Source organism: Amblyomma americanum, chromosome 10 (genome assembly GCF_052857255.1).
Source record: "Amblyomma americanum isolate KBUSLIRL-KWMA chromosome 10, ASM5285725v1, whole genome shotgun sequence".
NCBI lineage: Eukaryota > Metazoa > Arthropoda > Arachnida > Ixodida > Ixodidae > Amblyomma > Amblyomma americanum.
In genome coordinates, this window is record NC_135506.1 from 80390414 (window position 1) to 80413114 (window position 22701).

General features: G+C 43.2%; 1 protein-coding gene across 1 annotated transcript in view; it reads right to left on the minus strand.

The window, feature by feature from the left end:
• Positions 1–1711: 1711 nt before the first annotated feature.
• LOC144106613 (DDB1- and CUL4-associated factor 10 homolog) overlaps positions 1712–22701 on the minus strand; it is a 168394-nt gene continuing 147404 nt past the window's right edge. Inside the window, exons 6-7 of the mRNA XM_077639460.1 lie at positions 16192–16401; positions 1712–3087 (exon numbers count right to left, since the gene is read on the minus strand). Coding sequence (XP_077495586.1) covers positions 2353–3087; positions 16192–16401 — 945 coding nt within the window. The 3' untranslated portion in view covers positions 1712–2352. The remainder of the gene's footprint in view (positions 3088–16191; positions 16402–22701) is intronic.

Consider the following 22701-nt stretch of genomic DNA (forward strand, 5'->3'; position numbering starts at 1 on the left):
CCCGCTCTTGCTTTAAGCCTCAGCTAACACTGTGAATAGATAGAATTGTAAATGTTAAGTGGAGCAAGGCAGGACCTTGCTTCTACAGGGTCACACAAAGTTCATTTGATTCAATGTGAGGAACCTCATAGGAACACTATGGGGTGTGACCACGAATCAATACATATCACAGAAAGCCAAACTCACACGGTATCCAGACACATTTGTAGGGAGCAGTCTTCAGAAGCACGACACTTTGCTGCTTCTCAAAGCAGCAGGCTGTTGCCATACATGGGAAATTGCATTCACTTGCATGTAAAACAGTGGAGACGTCAGAACTTCAGACTGGGTAAGAAAAGGCACAAGCACTAGTCTCCAATGTCTGTCAAGGTCTGGAGAGCACTCTCTGAAAATGATATGATGCTCAAACAAGGTTGGTGATGCCATAAGAATATTCCTGACAAACACCAGAAGGAGAGCAAGAGGTGCAAACAGTAGCAGGTTGTAGGCATTCACCGTGTGTTGATTGTTGCGCAGGTGCATGCTAAATAGCATAAGTGGCTCACGTGCCTGGTACATTTTTCAGACCTGCAAGACCAATCAGCGCTGCATCATTCTCTGAAGGCAAGCTCAAGCTCGTAGATTTGTATGTGTAGATATATACAAGTTTTGTCAAGGCTGTTGTGCCTCCTGCTGGACACCAGGCACTACTCATTGTGCAACTTGGCCTTGTGTTGAGAGGCCATTACAAGATAGTTGTTGTAGCTAAGTGGACAAATAAGCACTAAAAATGGGATAGCCAGTGCATTGCAGAATCTGTACAGACAATAGATGCGTGTTTATTGTACATGCGCTTCTGTACAGCCCAAAAATTCTTCTTTACATGTAAACCTGACAGAAGCGGGTTAAGTGTCGGGCTAAGCAAGTCCATCCCGACTCAGTGCTAGCAGGTCTAGCCTAATAAAAGTGCAACAGTGCCAAGCTTTAAAAAAGAGGCAGTGCGAATGCGCAAAGTAGATCTCGAAAATCTCTGGTGCACTGCTGCTAAATTTGAGGCAGGTCAGTGCAAGCAGGCCAGATAAAATCAAGTGTGACAGTTACAGTTAATTCCCGTCCCTCAAAAGCAATTTTCACTACATACGGCGCCCTCTGGGGAGTGGCGAGGATTTGAATGCTACTTAATGAAAATAAATGGACCTGGGCGACACAGGCGCGATCTGGCTCCACTAGGAGCCAGCTGCACCCGCAAAGTGGCTCGTGAGTATGCTCGACAGCTGCTGCCGTCTGTCGCATGCACCTGCCACTAACATGAACTACGCATCCACAGAAGGAGCACGCGGTTTCATTTTCAACAAGTGGAACTGGAGGAGAAGAGCCACACATGCACAGAGCTGCCATATGAAAAAGGCGGGTTAGCAGATATGAGAGGCACCGGTATTATTTTCGAGGCAGCCATCCCGCCAGCTGCCCCATTGGTAGGACCTTTGCATGTTAGGGACCACTCTGATAGAAGTTTGATTTCTAAAAATATTTACGAAAATTCAAGTCAACAGTGGCATACACTTTTTGCCCACGTAGGCCAAACTTGTAAATTGCACCATTCGCCAAATGAACACAAAACTGGCGTGGTTATTGTTGGTGGCATACCAAGCCCACCAGCCAACTTTGTTATCCAAGAGCTTCATGGCCAGTTGAAGTGTTTTAAAAAGAATAGTTACATGCAATCAGCAGCTGTAAAGTGCACACTATGCTGATGCCACTTTTGCGCATGGTTCAGCTATGCAAAATTGGCGCCCGCAATTGTGGCAATAATGATGCAAATAGCCTAAACCAATTTACATCATGTTTGTCTCCTAGGACCCCTACTCAGTTTCACTACACTAAATACCTTTGTCTGCGTCTGCAGTGATACCTCCGAATAAAATGCGAAAGCATGAACTTCCAAAACGCAATTTAAATTTGCTGCTTTGCCAGTGTAGCACATAAAACACAAGGATGGCACCGCACACTTTTAAACTCGCCGCCATCTTTATTACAAGCCATCAAGCACTAGGAAAAACAGCTGGCACTGCAGGCAGTTATGTCATGGACTATAGAAGGTACTTGAAGTTCACTCCCCCAGCACCAGTACAAAACCATTTCTTGCTTTTGCCCTCGCCTTCTGCTAACCAAAATGCTCAACCTATTAACATTCACATATGGCCAAAAAAAAATTTCAGCCTGACGACACATCTTGGCCCGCATTGTCAAGTTGTTGGGGTTGCTTTTTCATGATGTACCACCTCCAACACTGGGCCTAAAAGTCCATGAATTGTTGGGACTCCATGGGCAGTAAGGCAAAATGTGCATCTTTGCATTCATGGTCCATTAAACTCACAACACAGGCTGGTGGAAGCACACCTGTCCACTCAGGCAGCCAGAGGCCAGCAGAAAATGGGTTGGTGAGAAATTGGTGCTCACAACGTAGTTGGAGTGGCTCACATTGGTCAGCACGGGGACCAGTGGCCGAGGAGGCAACGTGGGCGCACAGTCACTGAGTTCCCGTAAGTCTGCGTCAAAAGCTAATAGGCGCACCCCCCGCTGTAGTGGCGAGCACACGAGTCTTCCGTCGGTGCTGAAGCACAGCTGCTCGGTCCAGACCATCCCACAATTGGGCTCCTGGCTGTAATAAAGCAGCCGTGGCTGTGCGGCCTTGCACCGGACACCTTTAGATTTGCCCGGCCAGCCTAATGGCTGCAGGCCCATAAAAGGTGGTTCAATAGGACGCAGCCTCACAGCATCCTCTACAGCACCTTCAGTCAGTACTGGTCCATGGGGGCCACCCTGCGCCAGGTGGAAAATGCGGGAATCGGAAAGATCTGTGGGTTCCTCATGAATGAAGACCGATGGTGTCCACAGGCGCTCCAAGGGGTTAGTCCAATGGGACGCAGACGCTGGTTGCTGGGGTTCCCGCTGAGGCGGTCCCTCGATGTGCAGCTCATCGTCAAGCTCAGAGTCCGTGCTGGGCCAGACCTGTCCCTCGTACGAGCTACTCTGAGCATTACTGTGGCTGGTACTGCTGTTGCCCTCGGTCATTGGTGGTTCTTGAATGTCATGTACATAGGTCCACTGTGCGCAACAGAAATGAAATAAGCTCACATGAGGTTGAACATAACAAGACAGTGCAAACCTGTTTAGCTCAACAAGAGTCCCGAACTTTTTTTTATGCTGAAGTACGCAGGCACTGTTAGTAAAGCAGGTTGGGGACAAAGCACATTTAGCAGGTGCGCAGGGAAACTATGAGTAAAGCCATCGACTTTTATTTGGGGGCAGAAAGCTTCGCATCTGACCTATTTAATTGTCCAATAGTTCCAGAAAAAGTGCATTGACAACATTTAAAGGACTAGACACCAAGTTTTTTTCTTGCATGCCATCTTTCAAATGACGCAATAGACGGTAAATAGATGATTTGCCTGTGATAATTACCGATCACTGGTAAATAATATATGATTCAATTTCTTCTTGACGCTGTTTCGGTTTCATCAACCAGACTGTGGCTCTTACGTGTAGTTGATCTTTAGGCCACGTCAGGCATGAAATCTGTAATACAACTGCTGATGCTTCGTTTTTTGTAATTTCAGCTCTTGAATCAGGCTGGTTTATAAGTGCTGTAGCGAATAACAACTACACATCAGTGTGTATAGTGCAAATTTTTTTGTGTCTCATGTCACCTAAAGGCAACCTACACAGTCACAATCATCGTTCTGTTCATGAAACCGAAACAGCACGGAAGAAGCAATTTAATTCTAATTATTTAGCGGTACTAGATGAATAACACGCAGTGATTCAAATGTCTAATGCATCATTTGAACGAAGACATGCAACTACAATTAGGTGCCCAAGGTCCTTTAAAGGGCCTTCCTCAAATGTGGACATAACCATTTCATAGTACTCGAAAAATAAGCTGGCACAATGGTAAATGCATGCTGGCAAGAGTGAGAGACTTAAACCCGAGGTGGCCCCAGTAGCTGCCTGCATGCATACAGTGCCTGCATGCATACAGAAAGCACAAATGCCGTGCCACTAACAGTAGTCACCATGAAAAAAATGATTGTTTTTGATAAGTCTCAGACAGAAATTTGTCCTGCAAACAATGGGTAAAAAATGCAATATTCATGAAAATGGCGGCAATAGAATGTGCTTTCTGAAGAAATTTATTTCAAAACGAATACTTGTCAATATTGCAAGAAGAATCAGCAAACACACAATAAGTTAAAAATAAAAAAACCATTAACAAGGTATTATTTTTTTGAAGAAAAATAATAACACAATCACAAACGCACAAATTGTTTCAAATTTATTTTGAACTAGGCACTAAAGTTTTTAAATTATAGCTCACAAACTTTCTAAAGTAGAAATTTTTCCTGACAGTGAAAAAAGGCACTTTCAGTGCCCTTGATATAAATTTTTCACTCCGAGCAAAAAATTCCAAAGTAAAACGAAATGTATCAAATAACGGCTTCATAAATGTATTTTACGACATTATCAGTCTGAGCTAAAAACCTCTCTAAAGAAGCAAAAAATGGCACAAACAAACAAAATATATCTGGCACATGGTTTGAGAGGATGTACCAACATAAAAATAAAGTTAACACCGTGAAATCTCATTAGAGCAGAAACTGTAGAAGCTTGGGCAAATTGGCGTGACATTTATTTTCAGCAACGCAAGGGGGAAAAGGACAAAACAAGAGCACAGACACAGAGCGGCGTGTCTGTGCACTTGTCTTGTGCTTTGTCCCTTGCTCTGCTGAAGAACAACTAATTATGGCAAATAGGCAAAAATCAATAAATTTCAATATAGACGAAATGTGTCATAGCAATTTTGACAAGAAGCCTTGCTGGAGCAACAAAACTTAAACCGGCAAAACAGCGGATTATGAAAGAGACCTTTTCTGAAGCATTAGAACCGTTTTGAAGTCGCTTGCAGGATTGCGGAGGCCGCAAAAAACCTAGCAGAAAACACCAGTTACGCTGGCTTCTTCGCAAAGCACCACGGCAAGCAGCGGCGACGACAGGTCAAACACCAAATGAGTGCTTCCTTGTATTACAGCGGCATCGAATAAAATATGGGAGGTTAGAGCGAAAGCTACCGCCATTTTCACCACTTCCTCTCTGTGAGCACAGAAGACGTGAGCAGAAACGGCTGCTGGAAAGATACATCAACACACCATGTCACTAATTGTGGGGCACTATCTACAGGTTTGAGAGATGAAAACGGATACCGACCGCCTGGCTACCAGCTGTTCTCGTCACTTTTTCTTCTGTGGCGCTGTTGGCTAATGTGATCTAATGCGTAAACCATGCTGCTAACGGCCACTAGTCACCGATGTAATGGGGCAAAGCCTGCTCCTTGCCGTCCGAGCGTGCACAACTTGGCACTCTGCAGTTTAATATATGCGCTTTATTTCAAACCGCGTTTGGTATGTAAAGTAAGAAATGAATGTGCTTGTTGAAAGCATTTATAACAGTTCAATATAGCCAATAAGTTTTCATATCTGTGATTGTTCTATCTATGTTTAATTTATCTATTTATTTATTATTTATTCATTTATACATTCATTCATTTCAGTACCCCCAGGGCCAGGGGGCATTACAGAGGGCAGTCGGGTACAATGGACAAAATAATAAAAAATGAACAGCAGTCACTATTATATAAAATGTGAACAAAATTATGGCTCGCCCAATTGAATAGGTTACAGCAATGCAATGAAACAAATTAACAGCTATTAGCACAAAATTAGGAGCAAAGAATAAAAGCAGACAAGTATGTCACGCAAAAAACCATAAAGAGAAATTTTTTCGACCAGACAGGAAATAACTATTGCTCAAATGTACTGTGATGCAAGTAAACAACAGAATTTGTGAAAATGAAAAAAAGAAACAAGGTTTGTTTAAAACCCCAGATGGTATGAAAAAGAATAAACAAATGGCAGTGTGCAAAAATTTCATGTAGTATGTTACCATCAGGTCAATAAAAGTAGATTTAAACACAGAAAGGTCACATATTTCGACGACCAATTGGGGAAGGTATCTTTACTGTGCCAATGTGCTAGGGATGAATGAGTTATAAAAGTGATTTGTTTGGCATTTAAGAATACCAACTTTATTACGATGATTGATCTGAGCTGAAAGATAGCAAGGTGGTGTTTTAAATTTTCTCTTAAGGATGAGGTTATCTACTAAATCTTGTGAAATAGACAAAGGCGGAATATATTTCTACATTGAGACAGCAGTGGCAGTGATCAGCTTGATTTCATGACAGCAGCACTAGAGTTACGGTGATAATTCGAGAGAATGAAAAGGGGTCCACACGGTTATGTATAGATTCAAGATGGTATATTAGTGTATCTTGATAGGTGTGCCAGATGGATGCAGCATATTCCAGTTTAGTCCGAACCAACGACTTTGGGCTAGCAATTTTACGGAGCTAGAAGAAAGAATAAAGTCACGGCATATGTGGCCCACCATGAGGCTATCGCTGCCGCTTGCATGATCTATATGTATTTTCCAAGAAAGAATATGGGAAGTAGATACACCTAAATATTTATAAAAAGGCACAGACTCAAGGCTACTATAATTAAGACGAAATGAAGGTAAGGTGGTGTTACGACGAGAAACACGCATATACTTGCATTTTAAGTTTTTCCATGTTCCACCCGTTATCCATTCAAGAGCATGATTAACATTCGATTTAACAAGAACTACATCAGAATCACTATTAATAATGCAGTATACGACGCAGTCATCTGAAACAAAATTTATTGTTCAACATAGGTTGTTAGGTAAGTCATTGATGTATATAAGAAAAAGCAGAGGCCCTTGTACAGACCCTTCTGTCGCTCCATATTCGCAGGGAGAAGTGAAGGAAGAAGCGTTATTTGCGGCAACAAACTGTGAACGATTAGTGAGAAATGAATGCAGCCTCCTAAGAACGTTAGGGACAAGGTTAAGTTTACTTAGTTTAAGAAAAAGTAGTTGATGAGAGACTTTGGAAACGCCTTTGAAAAATCGAGGAATAAGAATGCGACAACAGAACCCCTCCCAAGGAGTGAATTTAAATCATGCGTGAAGGTCAAAAGCTATGTTTTACAAGAATACTTCCAAAATTCCTTTTGAATGCCAGTAAAAAAGTCATTAGAATCAAGGAATGATGCAAGGTGAGAGTAAATAACGTGCTCCATAAGTGAGATGGGTAATGTTGATCACCAAAAAATGTGCAAGGGAATCACCTTACCGACCTTCTAGCCATCTGGTATGCAGGTGTTTCTAGAGATTGCTTCAATAGGTGAGACATTATTATTGCGCTATATAATTTGGTTTTAGTCAAGAACTTTGAACTAATATTATCAACACCATTTGATGAAAAAGTTTTTGTTAAATATTATAGAATCCATCGGTAGAAATTCAGCACCGGGATATCAGGGGTTACAACACACAGATTCAGGTGTCCAACAATATATGAGGCAGATACTGCGTCATTTCCTTTCCCCCAAAACCAATTAATATTATTATTAAAAATTACTGCACGAATTCAAGAACATGTCGTATTCACTTAAAGAAGGACCACAATAAGAACTCGCGTTAGATTGCTTTATGATGGGGAAATTAAAATCGGCCAGTAAAATAAAGGACTGCTCTGATAACGGACGGAAATCGTATGGATGACATCAAGAAGTTCGTTAAAGGTGGGGGAGGTAGACGGCAGACGATAGCAAACGCACAGTATTAATTTCCTAGAGCATGTGCGAATTTCGAGCAGGACAAGTTAATGCGTTCACAAAGTGGATCGGAAAAGACATAACGGTATCAGTAACAGCTACAAGCACGTCTCTGCCAAATCTGGTCCCTTTTTAACACCAATAAATTTTATAGCGCTTTTTACAGGTAAGCACTACTATTTAGCTTCGCCGATAGCCAGGCTTCAGTCAGGCATACAATGTGAGCATCGCAAACATTAACAAAAAAATATCGTATTAAGCTACTATGCTACGAATATTTGTGAACAAGAAAAACAGTGGACAATTGGCCGGGGACTTAGTTACGCTGCCCTTTCTGCAGTGCTGTTTGATAACAGATTCGGTCGGTGGCGCGGAGGCACTGTGGGTTCAATCATAGAATCCTCAGAACTTTTGGTCGGTAACGGGAAGGCGCTTGGGATTTCATGAACGGAATGACCAGAGTGATTGTAGGTGCAGCACTTATCTTTTATGAAAAGCTTGTAGAAGCGATGCTTGAATGTCAAAAGCTGGGATTTGCCAAATTCGGTCAGTTTTTTTCGAGCGTGACGGGTGATGAAATATAATCCTCAATAAACGTATTTTTTTCCTCTCTGAGCTTAGAACTGTTAAGCAGTATATTCTGCTTTTCTTTGAAAGATGAAACGTTGGCAATAACTGGTCTGCCTTTTCCGATGCGAACCCACCGAGCCTGTATGCTCTGTCGATCAAAATTTCAGAGGACGGAACCGACAAGCTGGATGGAAAAAAAAACTGAATAGTTTTTCTTCTGAGCCCAGAACTCTGATTGCATGTGACGTATGCTACAGAATAGAGGGTTATCGCATCACTGCCTGTCTTTAAGCTCAGGCATCCTGGTGCTGTTCTCACGCCCACTAAAAGCACCGGAGTCCCGCCAGCTCTTCATTATAGGCAGCATATAAGGTCGCCGTTGACCCGGACCTTTCATGTGATGGAGGGACGACGAAGAGAAGGTGCCTGTCTTGCAGCCATGCGGAATCAGACGGGTCGTTGAAGTGGCAGGGCAGTCCACTGATAGCACAGGTAGATGACGATAGTGGCGCGGCGCTGAAAGCCCTTGCCGTAACCTGGACGAACAAGCCGAGAGGATTAGCTAGCCGATACTGGTGCTGTTGTCACGCCCACTAATGGCGCCGAGATCTAGCCAGCTGTTCATATAGGCTGCATATCATGTCGTTTTTTACCCGGATTTTTCATGTGATGGAGGGGCGGCGAAGAAAAGGTACCTGTCTTGCACCAATGCCGAATCAAACGGGTCGTTGAAGTCGCAGGGCAGCCTGCTGATATCAAGAGTAGTGACAATAGTGGCGTGGTGCTGAAGAGAAACCATGCCGTAACCTGGACGAAGAAGCAGTGTGGATTATTTAGCCGCATCCTGGTGCTTTTCTCATGCCGACAGGTTTGATGGTAAATTTTCTGAAAATACTCTACAATTGTCTGGTTTTATAAAAAACCACTTTGGAACACGTTTCAGGCAATTTAGTACCAGTTTGGAAACATCCACAGCTTTCGTGAGCAGCTTTTGGTTATTGTACAGCATTAATCCGAGGTCGGTGCCTTCATTTCTAGTGAGCCTGAAGTCAATTCTTTTTGGGCCAATGAAAGTAATTCTTGCCCATATGATGTTGAGATACTACAAAAACAGGAAATCTCAGTCTTTTCATCAGTGCGATACTGAGATCGCGTTCAGGAATGAACAGACAGACAAGCGGAAAACGGAACCTGCGGGTAGAGAGGCCCCCACGTTTCATGCCTACGTTGCAGTTTAATAATCTGCATTATCATCGTCAGAATCAGTGCTGCTTGATGCATCGAAAACATCTGCTGCAGATGCAGCTGAATCCGAGGATGCACCGTCCCTGCGGCTGGCGCCTCCCCGCGGTGAACTGCGCTGGAACTTCAACTTCAAGGGTTATAAAAATTGCCGCCTTGAAGGAAAAATACAAATTGCGCAATAAACAAAAGTAGAGCATCTAAACTACCCAGTAGATAGCCCAAAAAGTCTTCAGCAAACACGGCAGCACTGAAATTGCACTTTGAATACCTATATCATCGGATATTTATGCATACTGACGTGGTAACGAATAAGTTAAGGTTGCTATTGTTCCCCTCGCCCAATAGCCATCGCAACATATTTTTTCTGCTTAAAAAGTTGGATTGAAAACAGTGCAAACACTAAGTAGAGTAATTGCGCATTAAAAGGTAATCGTAATGCGTTCAACAACAGCTGATATTTGTACACCCATGTGCAGTTGCGTGGTGAAGACACACCGCCACGAAATTTTCACCGCAGAAGGTCATTTTAGTTTAATGCAGGTATGTGTGCCAGTTTGAGGAATTCCGCATTTAACTCGTAATGTTTTGCTTGAAGCTTTAAACGTCAGGCAAGATCTCCTCACTCCCATCATATTCATACGACATATTTTTACCAGTTCATTTTTCGGTAATTTCATATGGGGCCTACAGCCAATCATTGAATTAAAGATTTTAGGGCTGTTGTTCTAGACAAATATGATAAGTCAACTAGGAGGACATGTGTACATTGTTTGATGCCTCCAAACAAGTGGTCACCAAGTTTAAGGAACACAGTGTGCCTAACTGCATGTTACATGAAGGCCAAATTAGTATCTGCACAAAAAAGCTAGATCAGTTATGCTCTCTGCTTTATTTCTTATTCTGCTGCCATGTCCACCGCACTGCATCTCTTTACACAGTCCAATGCACAGACAGACTAATCTGCAGCTGTGGCCTCTTTATGGCCAGCGTACCCATTGAACAAATACATAAATAGCTGATAATGCACATAAGTAAAAGAATAAAGAGCAATGGAAATCAGGAGCAGAATTTCTGAAAATAAAGAAAAATGCTGAACAACTGACTTCTGTTTCTTACCGCCTGCTTAAATTCACTAATATTCGTTTTATCACTGGAAATAGCATTCCAGAGCAATATGGCACAAGGTTCACAGATTGAAGTAAACGGAAGTTTTTCAATTCAGCACTGCTGGAAAGCTAATTAATATGTTTGGACACTAATACGCTCAACAGCATTGTATCAACTCATGTGAGTTTACTAAAAAGAGACGGCTTTAGAATTAACGTTCATGTGAATTAGTTCTGCATTGTTAAGCATAAAGAGTACTCTGGCTTTGATTTTGTTGGTGGAACAAGTGCTAAGAGAGAGAGAGAGTTTATTGACGGGAAAGGCAGTGAGTTTGGTTGGAAAAATGAATATCTGGCCTGCTACTCTGCACTGGGAAAGGAGAAGAGGAGAAAAAAGAGGGCCACGATGGGGCATAATGATGATGGTTGGAGGCAGATCAAAAAAGACTAAAAAGACACGGCACACTTTCTAACATCACAAAAGTGAATGAAGGCCCGTATTGCCAAAGTTCTTGTCTTGGTGCACCCAAATGGCTTTTTTTTACGTGTGCACACAAGTGGCAAAGAATTTTCCCAAGGCAAGCATGTATTACTAATGTTTTCTGGATCCTGCAAAATTATGACCAAACTCAATATTGCTGGTATGTGACAATAAGTACACTTTTCTATAAGACATCAAATGCAACTTCAAAGAATCATGTAAAATAACATACCTGCAAGGACTGTTTTCCCTCCTTATACTATAGAAATAAGTTATGCGTTCTACGCTATAACCCTTCTGTCAAGCAATCAAGTTCAAAGATGCTGCCTTCAATGAAACTTTATAACGTCTGCTTTCCGAAGCGTACATCACTTTTTGACATACTCCCCATCAGTAATGATGTATATGCACCAGGTGTGCACTATTTGCACGCCATTGCACAAAAAACAGGAAGAGCTGCGGATTACACCAATGGGGCATTCCTCTGCTGATCGCTTGGTCCCATGCAAAACATGCAGTCTTAAAATATTCCTTCATCTTACAAAAAAGCTTAAATTCTGATGGAATGAGGCATGATTATAAAATCGATGAGACAAAACAGCCTCGTACATAACACATAACATATTTCCAAGTAACATGCAGAGACTAATGCCTAGATAATGGAAGTACATTGCTACTGGTGAGAATTGCGTCAAGAAGTTATGTGCTCTTCGAAAAGAGTGTTTTGCAAACTAATTTGAAATCAAGAGCCTTCACTTTCATCATTTCATAAAAATTTTAGGGGCTAAGAAGTGACCGAAGCGTGGCATGAGGTTTTGGTGGAAATTAATCTTACCAATAGTTTAAGAATCTAGCACTAATATCAAAGAAACAAGGTTTTATGACTTCAATTTGGCATTGAAAATCACATAAAGCAAACTGAAGTGCCATCTTACGGTTAAACTTTTTTATTATCGGTGTATTTCACCACGTGACCCCTTTTCGGTAAAATACTACCTCTGAGTGCATGAGGACTGTTTTGTGTTTAAGCAGTCTTCTTTATATTTCATTTTATTTTACACTACCTCCAGTGCACCCTTCAAGAAAAAAACAGCGCTCTCATCAAAACGCCAATGACGTGATTTGAACTGTTGATGATATGTTGTGCCAGGGTGTTTTGAATTTTAGTTTAACTGGTAACTACAGTCCAGTAAAACTCCGGTAAATATCAACTTTGGATGCGAAAACTCAATTAGGCACTAGGCTAGGGTAAAACTGTTCAATTTTTTTGCGCCTGGGACAATATTAGGTTACAGTTCAACATCTTATCCCACCGTGCAATCACTGTCGCGCTCATTGATCATGGTTTCCAGCATGGACACACACACTGACCGAGAAATTCTCGGTAAAAATCTTTTAATGCTCCTATGCAGAAAGATTACGATATCTAGCACATTGGGCACTTAGTGTTTTCCTGCAGTGAAAAAAAACTGTGATCTTCATTTGAGTTGTTGGTCCATTTAACAGCCAAGAAGGCAGAAATTACTCAACATGTTTCACGCTACGGTGAAATACTGTTCAGAAATCTCTGCACAATGCTGAAATATTGGACTACAAGGGCAGCAGCGTGGACGGCTAACGATGCATTCAGAAGGTGCATGCAGCCTACTGTGCACATTCACATCTATTTTGAAAAGCAGCGTGTCAAATCACGCTTGTATTTCGCGAAAAATATCTGTCGACTAGTCTAGGGATAGGAGAGTAGGAGGGGTATCAGGTGCAACCGACATGTGTACTGCAACATTGCTCAACAATAGATGATTTATTTTTTTTCCTGATAGAAAGCTCAATAATGATCCTGTAACAAGAGCAATCTCAATGCCTATTGAGTCAATGACCTTCAACATTTTCTAGAGGCATGCAGATGCATCGCTGCCACATGGAAAATTTCAATGACCGCTGAGTGAGTAGTGAACATGCGATCCAACAGATGGCGCTAGGCGTACCAACATGTAAAAAAATCGAAGCTTGAGGTCAAACAAGCTGAATGCTAGGGTAATAGGTGTTTACATTCAGACTTTTTTCGGAAAAACTATTCAAATACTTCACAGTTCCGCTCAATCTGGAGAAAGCGATGGCAGGGCGACGATGGACAGCGGTGCGCGCTTTGTGTTAAAAGCATTCACGTTTCGCCGGCGAAGCTACCGCAGATCAACGATCATCTTTGTCGTGTTCATAGCTTCGGTCGGTACAGCATTGGCGGGGCACCCCTTGGTCTTTGTTATCAAAAAATGCTCCAACAGGTGAAAAAAAACTGAAAACAAGTGAAACACCGCTACGCCGCGCAAGATCGGAGTCGGTTTGTTCACATCTAACCACTGGCTGTTCTGTGGAGCTGTCGTTTGGCAACCGAATAAACATTAGTTTCTGAACTGGGTACTGCCTAAATTTTGCAAATAAATCAGGAAGATATTTTTTTAATGATCATTGATATTCCTTTGGCCACCGCGAACCTTCATAGAGTCGATGTGTATCGAATCAATAAAAACCGCCATGCGGCACTGGCCGATCGCCATTGCCAAAATAAAACTTCTAACCTTATCTGTCACCTTAAATCATGCCCATGGGAAAAGCATTGTTGGAATCAAATCGACTCAGTTGAGAAAAAAATAAAATTGACTTCCGAAGAGCCTAATTGCTAAACTTTGAAAGTATCTCCGAAAGACAAGATTGCCTTTGTTTTCTTATTTAAAAATTTTGTGAACGTGCAAATCCAATTATACCTGGAATGTTCTAGCAAATACAGCAACTAGAAAAGAATATGAAATTGGTTATGAAGAAAGAAAAGGAGAACTAACTGCCTCACTCTCACTAGAAAACTCAACCATGTCTTGAGCAAAGGGATTAAGGAAAGAATGAAACGCGAAAGGGGCGCCATAAAAGATAGCTTGGGAATAATTTTGACTGCCTGGATTTCCTTAGTGTGCACATGCATTATACATCGCACATGGACGTAACCTAGAGTTCAAAAGTGATATTTAATGCGTGTACAACATTCCCCCTGCACACTGACAAAGAATACAGGCCACAAGGAAGTGAAGTTCTAGCCCTTTCTAATGTTGGAAAGTAGAGAGCACTCGTACCAAAAAGTGGGCTGCTCGCTCAAAATTTATGCAGCAGTTGTGGACTTTTATGAAACTTGCATACAAAAAATTATAGGTCTGTCTGTTACCTGGCTTTACACTAAGAAAATTTCGCAAGCAAAAGTCTGTTTCCCGTAATGCCAAGTCAGTGCAGCTGCACCTTATGGCACAAACTTTCAGCTTGTCAACCAGGCAAGCTCCAGAATCACTCTGAGACCATTCCAGCATAGGCGCACCAGCCAATCTCTCTGGTCACCGCCTTGAAAGGGTGCATGCTTTATTTCAAGTTTAAACTCACCTGTCAATTTCAGTTCACACTGTCGTGAAAGGTTCCATTCTTCGAACGAAAGGTGTCTCTTACAAAATAAAGTTCACATCAAATAATTTTTCCACATCAGTTCCCTTGCATTGTTTACACTTAACCTTTAATGATAGAACGCGACACCAATATCCAGCGGCCTCCACTTATCGCCAGCCGCTTTCGGCTGCCGCGCGCGACAGCACCCATGGGCACATTCCAAAACGGAAATGTATTGGCCACTGGACTACTCATCCACACGTGCGCCATCGTACTCACTAGTGCTGCCTTTATGATCGCTGCTACGGTCTCACATCTCGTCGTTCTAACATGGCCGTTACGCGAAATCCCGCACTTCACTAATAGCCACATCACGACATCGCGTGGAAAAGGTGGAAATTTTGCCTTGCTGCAGCTGCCACACCTGTATCGCCCAGTTAGTTTCTTCGGCCTGAAGAATGACAGCCACCTTGAATGTAGCCGTGAACGAGCGCTGGTCACTTACCGGACCCGGAGCACAAATAACGAAGGCCTACAATTAAAACTTGTGAAACGTGGCTGGCAGTAGTCGAATGCGTCAGAGCCACAGAGAAACCGCGTGAGCGGCGTTGGCTGTTCCATCGGCTACGGACACTTACCGGCTCCGCTGCGGTTCCGGGGGGGGGGGGGGGAGGGAGGGGGTGCCGCCGCAATTGAAATAGCGGCCCTTCCATCAAATATCGACGCTTCTTTGAGCACCAAGTGCGCGATTGAAAAAAAAACCAAAAAACTTGGATGACGCCTATTAAGAGTAGAACGCGAATGCGTTATCGGGCCGCCGCCACTTATCAGCAGACACAATCTGCGGCCTCGTGTGGGGAGTGGGCTGGTGCCGTTTTGCTGCTTATCGACAGCCACCACTGACCACCTTGGGTGAAGTAGGGATGCCAGTTCTGCCCATTGACATAACCGCTGTCAAGGCGAGCACAAAGAGTGATGCGACAGAGCCGCGCAGCAAAAATACAACCACGTTGTATGTATCATGCCTGATAGCTTATTCGTTTCGCCTTTATTTATGGTGCGATGCTTTGGTTTCGATTCTAAGTCAGCCCCTCCCCCACTTCGGATTTTCAAATTTTGAAAAATAGGTCGACTTACAGTTGTGTAAATACGGTAAGCTACTTGCAGAGGCCGTGCATGCTGTAAACTCAAGAGTACTGCCCTGCACACCCACCACAGTGGCTTAGTGGGTGTGGTGTTTGGCTGCTGAGTGCAAGAGTGTGGGATTGAATCCTGGCGGCAGTGGCAACATTTCGATGCAAGGGCAATGCAGAAGGTAGCTCGCCCTGTAGTTTGCAATTTTAGAGCATTTTAAAGAACTTCAGGTGAGCAAAATTCATCTTGAACTCCCAGCTACGGCACCTTTCATAACCCACGTAGTACTTTGGGACGTTAAACACCACATACCACATGCTACTTTTCCTGCACAAAGATCTTCCTGTTAGCTAGAATCTAGTTGCAAATACAGCCACTCGTCGGAGCTATCACCTCTACATGACACTTTGCACCTAAAGTAAACTGGCTGCAAATGGAGGCAGGCATTTTTTCCTTGCAAGTCTCCGCAACGAACACATTGTTGCCCAAATGCACCCACCTCTGAGTTTTCGTTCTTGCTTGTGTTACGAGACAGTACACACCAGCCATGTGGATGCACCTCAAGGGATGAGATGATCACATCATTATCATTCGGGAAGTCAAAGATGAGCTCCACCCTGTTGCGCTGTGAAGTGAAGTTATGTGCACTGCAGTCCCCTATGTGGTAGGCTGCTTTCTCAGAGGCCCGCCAACGGTACATCTGTGGGAGCTTCACATCAAAAGAAAATGAATAAGACCACGATAAACGACGTGCCATGAAACAGTCACGTTAAGCAAACAAGTTCATCTTCGCAACAATGTTACTGCTCTCAACAATTGCTCAAGGTTTTCTATATTTGGGAGACTACGTAAAACTAGCATTCAACCAAATCAACCTGCCAACTAAATGAAAACTTTCAGATAGAACCAACACGCTACAATTCCTTCTTTGGGCAATTTCTCTCTCCCATCCGTAGAAATAAGATAAACTTAAATAAACATACAGGGCATATATTATAGATACATGATATAGTAAACCGCCAAGAAGTGATGTTACGAAGTAAGTGAAGAAATACCTCGGTCCTAATGAAATTCCCACAGACATGCATGTATTTTCCCTATTAAAGTGAAGATGTATGTAGTAAAGAAACAAATATACTTTAGTAGAACGTTCTTCGGGGCTAGTTGGTTCATTTTCGAGGAGGGCTAGAAAGGGCGCAAAAGGACGAGGACAGGAAGTAAAAAAATGCGGCCCCACTGAACCTGTAGTTTCGCATTTGTTTTCTTTACCTGCTGTCGGTCCTCGTCCATTTCTATAGTTTCTAACCATTCTCGAAATAAATATAGCTTAGAAAAAATATACAATTCACTACACTCAGATTACAAGGCACATAGATCCTAGTCAACCTTTAGAAAGCCATACATAATACAGCCACATTCAGGAAGCTGTTTTTCATCTAACTAATGCCTTTGTACTGTTCAAAAGCAGATTTTTCACTATAGTCATTCCATGTGGAAGCAGAGGCGCCAATTTCATGACATGTTAGATTCGGTTGAAAAGTCCAAATAGGTGCGTAGAAGCCTTCTTTTGAAGAAAAAGTATTTATTTCCTCGAAATGTCGTGTTCCAAAGTGTCAGAAAATGCCTTAATTAGGGTATTTTTAGAACAATATTGTTCAGGAACCGTTCCTTGCCGCAAAAGTCGGCAGAGACACTTAAGGCTGCTTACTTGTGAGAAGGTAAAAGCCCACTCACTCACTTCGAGAGCACAGTCACCGCACGCTGTGACGTGATGGGCAGAGGGTATCGCATTGCCACGTAGGCGGCAACGCTCTACCTCTACATGGCTGTACGAAGTAGCTGCTGCAGCTCTGCTGTACACGTTCTACTATACACACTGCGACGTGACGTAAACCTATACACACAGCTTACAATATTACCTGTATCTATGTAGCCATTTCCGCGACGCCATGCAAACTTCATGAACGCCGTCACCGCCCTACCGGGGATGATGACATTTAAGAAAAATTAGAATTTTGCATTTTTGCAAAAAAGGTGGAGTCTAAATTTTGCGACAGAAATTCTTTGCGGTGTTTTGCTAAACTTTGTAACAGCATTTTTTGCTTTAAATCTAAAAATTGCCCTCGCATTGTTGTTTAAATTAAAGTATTACACGATTGTAAGTCGACGCCCACATATCGCAAGTCAGAAAAAAAAACATGGAGGTCGCTTAACTTTGCTGTTTAACAGTAGAGCGCGACTACCTCATCCGGCCTCCGCCGCTTATTGTCAGCTGTTAGCTGCCACATGTGGAGGCGCCCGTGAGCGCGTTACAAAATAGAAAATGTATTAGTCACTGTAATACTCATCTACACATGGGTCATCATCCTCACTAGCGCTGCCGTTGTGATCGCTGCTGCACTCCCACAGCACGTGGTTCTGTCATCGTCGTGCAGCGAAATCCCCCACGTCTCAAACAGCTGCACTATGATATCACGTGGAACAGTTGAAACTTTTGCCTCCCTGAGGCTGCAACACGCGTTGCGAACGTCGAACTTGAGCCCTCGCGCGCAGTGCGTTTCTTCATCATAAAGAACGACAGCCATCTAGAAAGTAGCCGTGAACAAGCGCCAGGTGCTTACCGGACTCTGAGCACAAATGAAGACTGGCGAAGCACTACATTAAAAACTTGTACAACGCGGCCGGCTGTCAAATGCGTCAGAGCAAAAGAGAAACTATGTATGAGTGGCGTCAGCGCTTCCGTTAGCTACCGACACTCACCGGCACCGCCGCCGTTCCGAGTGGCGGTGCCGCCGCAATTGGAACAGTGGCGCTTCCATCAATATTGACACTTCCTTGTGCGGCCAGTGCACAGTTGAAAGAAAAAAACTGTAGGACACTTAAGCTTCTCCTTTAGGAGTAAAAAGCGATAGTGTTATCAGCCCTCTCCCCTCCGGCATATTAGCAGCCGCAATCTGCAGCGACATGTGGGGAAGTGAGGTGGGGGAGGTGCCAGTTTCCTGCTTATCAGCAGCCGCCATCATCTGCGGAGTGTGGGAACGAGTAACGTTTCCGCACATTGGCATAGCAGCTGTTCAAGGCCAGCAGCAAGAGAGATGCGACGGAGCCGCGCAGCAAAAATGCAACCACGCTGTATCATTGCCGATATCTCTTTTTCTGTCCTTTATTTATGGTGCCATGCTTCGATTTCGATTGTAAGTCACCCCCATTTCGGACTTTCAAATTTAAAAACATATGTCGACTCAAAATCGTGTAGATAAGTAAGTGCAAATATCTCGAATTCTGTTAGTGACATTGAGGGCTAAGAAATGGCACGTGCACTATGGCTCAGCAAAACAAGAATAACAAAAGGGTCTACTCATCTGCCCTATCTAAATGATTTTATGTTGACCTATTTTTCAAAATTTGAAATCCGAAGTGGGGGGGATGTAAAATTGAAACCAAAGCATCGCTCCATAAATAAAGGCGAGACAAACGAGATATCAGGCATGCTACATAAAGCCTGGTTGCATTTTTGCTGCGCGGCACCGTCGCATTGCTCTCGGTGCTGGCCTTGAGCAGCTGCTATGTCAACGGGCAGAACTGGCATCCCCACCCATCGCGAGGCTGCCGATGGTGCCTGTCAATAAGCAGAAAACCGGCACCAGTCCACTCCCCACACATTAGCCTCGTGCACCTAGAGAATATCATTGGACCCTGGAGGGACGCGGCTTCAGGTGTGAGTGGGACAAGAGCATTTTTAGCGTTATCAAAAGACACGAGTTTGGTGGATATTATTTGATGTGTGTGTGCGTGCCTGTGTGTGCGCGTGTGTGTGTGTGCTTCATATCACCATTCACCCTTTTTTTCTATTCTCTTTTTTTCAGCAGCATCCTGTCTAATCTTCTCTTCTTTCACCCCTTCCTGGAGTAGCATGCCAGGCCGAAAACCAGACAGACCTCTGCTGTTTCATTAAGGTCTCTCCTCCTCCCCACACGTGGCCGCAGATTGCGTCTGCTTAAAGCTACGGCGGACCGATAGCGCATTCGCTTTCTACTCTTATTAGGTGTCGCACAAGTTTTTTTTGTTCAATTTCAAACGCGCACTCGGCGCTCAACGAAGCATCGATAGTTTATGGAAGGGCCGCTGTTCTAATTGCGGCGGCACCCCCCCCCCCCTTCCGGAACCGGAGCCGGGGAGTCTCCGTAGCGAACAGAAAAGTCGACGTCGCTCACGCGGTTTCACTTTGGCTCTGGCGCATTCGACTACTGCCAGCCGCGTTTCACAAGGTTTTAATGTAGTGCTTAGTCATTTGTCATTTGTGCTCTTGGTCCGGTAAGTGACCAGCGCTCGTTCACGGCTACATTTAGGATGGCGATCATTATTTGCGCCGAAGAAACGAACAACTGCGAGCCGCGCCGCAAGTTCGATGTATGCAACGGTTGATACTAGTGTGGCAGCTGCAGCGAGGCAAAATTTTCAACCTTTCCACGCGATGTTGTGATGTGGCTTTTTTGCGAAGTACGGTATTTCACTGCACAACGATGTTAGAACTACCAGCGGTTAAACCGCTGCAGCGATCAGGGCGGCAGCGCTAGTGAGGACGAGTAGACCAGTGCCTAATAATAATATTAGTAATATGATTTTGGGGTAAAGAACTGGCGCAGTATCTGTCTCATATATCGTTGGACACCTGTACCGCGCTTTAAGGGAGGGGTTAATGGAGGGAGTGAAAGAACAAAGGAAGAAAGAGGTGCCCGTAGTAGAAGGTTCGGAAATGATTTTGACCACCTGGGGATCTTTAACGTGCACTGACATCTCACAGCACACGGGCGCCTTAGCGTTTTTCCTCCATAAGAACGCAGCCGCCACGGTCGGATTCGAGCCAGAGAACTCTGGATCAGTAGCCGAGCGCACTAACCCCTGAGTTACCGCGGTGGGTCCAGTGAGTAATAAATTTTCGTTTGGATTGTGCCCACGGGTGCTCTTTCGCGATACAGCCGATAGCGGCTAGCGATAAGTGAAGGCCGCAGTATAGTGCTGTCGCAATGTATTATTTTTCAAGCTTTTTTTTCAGAAATGAAATGGGGGAGGTGTGGTCGACTTACACTCGAGTCAACATACAATCGCGCAAATGCCGTATTTAGTTTCACATAGAAAAAAAATTGAAAAAGTACTTTTGCTGCTGCCGATAAATCATTTCTAAACGGATTCACATCAATGTGTTGCCAGCATCTGCTACAGTCCGGTAAAACACCGCTTCTATTTCTCGTCTTAGTCATTGCATTAGTAGCTGTCATCATCTTTGAACATTTTGTGAAAAGACAGCCTATAAAGCGGTTTCACGATTTCAATAAATGGTAACGAATAGGTTAGGGTGGAATGCTTGCGGTCTACTGGGCACCTTATGTAATTCACTATAGTTTTGACCAAAACGAAGGATTTAAAAAGGCAGTCCAAACCTGTTAGATAAATAAGAATTTATGATTTACATTAAGCTTCACAAAAAAATCGGCTTGACCAAATGAATCAACTTCCAAAGCTGTGATGCATAGTGAACACAATGGTTAATAAATAATTTGTATTTAATTAAATGGAACGCCCCGTATAGAGGCAGCATGTCGTTCTGCAGACATATCGGACATAATAAAGAGAGGAAAAAATGCCTGTACGGTAAAGTCATTTTCTTTTAGTTGAATATATAATCCAAAAGACATTATACAACGTTCCACCAGACATTGTTTAATTTATGACCAGAAAAGCTATGAAAATTAATGGAACATTTAAATTCCAACTGCTTAGGAAAGGTATTCTTCTTCCTACCGGAATAATTAGACATCCCAGGCTGCTAAAGCAGCACCTGCCTTTTCAAACTCATGTGGAAGACGATGTCCTCTTCGAATACCAGTATACTAGTAGGCATCGTCTGCTAACCAAATGCCATCAAAAGTCTGATGCAATCGGTCACAGCAGACGCCGCCCCGCTTTCCCAGCAGGGTATTTACCCAGTCTCCACACCAATGCAACTCATTTTTAAAAAGTTTCTCACTATCAACAAAACTATTATTTCAAAATTCTGATATGTGAAAATAATAAACTCGTTTGAGCAATTAGCTTTCTTGTTTTGTCAGAACCGTTGCCCACATGACATTTCTTGGCCATCGATACGGCTATTTTCGCACAAATAGAGATCCCTGCAATAAAAAAGAACAACGCAAGGGCAGTTCTTAACTCTAAAGCGAACAAAACTACTGATAATGTTTTAGAAAACACTACACAAAACGTACTTTGCCAAACATTAGACTCAAAATTTACATAAAAAATGCGGAAACATTAAAATGTTTCTCGTGTTCAGCGCTTTTATTTTGAAGCAAAATGGCGGCAAGCACAGTATACCTTTTGGGCCATGATAGGGCATCTCAATAGCTGTCTACATGCCGAGACAAATTTTTGCAGCAAGGGACAGTTCCTGAACAATAATTGCCTAAAATGGCCAACAATAAGGCAGTTTCTGGCACTTTGGAGAATAATATTTGGAGAAAATATTTTTTCTTCCTCAAAAGAAGGCCTCTATACTTCTTATTGGACATGTTTTAACTAATATGAAAATTTTCACTCATATCTAAAATATGAAGAAATTGGTGCGCCTCATTATGAGTAGAATGACCAACCAGCGAGAGCCCACCTGCCAGCAACACTGGCATCATCAATTTTATCGAGGTACAGGAGCCGGGGGTGATTTGTGAAAGCTGGAGTACCTATGCACTTTTGAAAAATGAGTAGAATGTGGTGACTAGGTCGCGATGGTTAGGCATGCTCAGGGATATTAAAGTATGAAAGGATATTTTGGATCGAAAAGGCACCGGTGCTGAAGGACCAAATAAACGCTGACAAAGTGACTGAAGTCCCAAAAAAGCAGAGCTTGCCTTGGCTCTCGATGTCTTTACATTCACACATAGTACAGGACTGTCGGGGAAGGTGAATACCACTTGTGTGGGTTCTATTCAAAACAAAACATACACAATTCAAA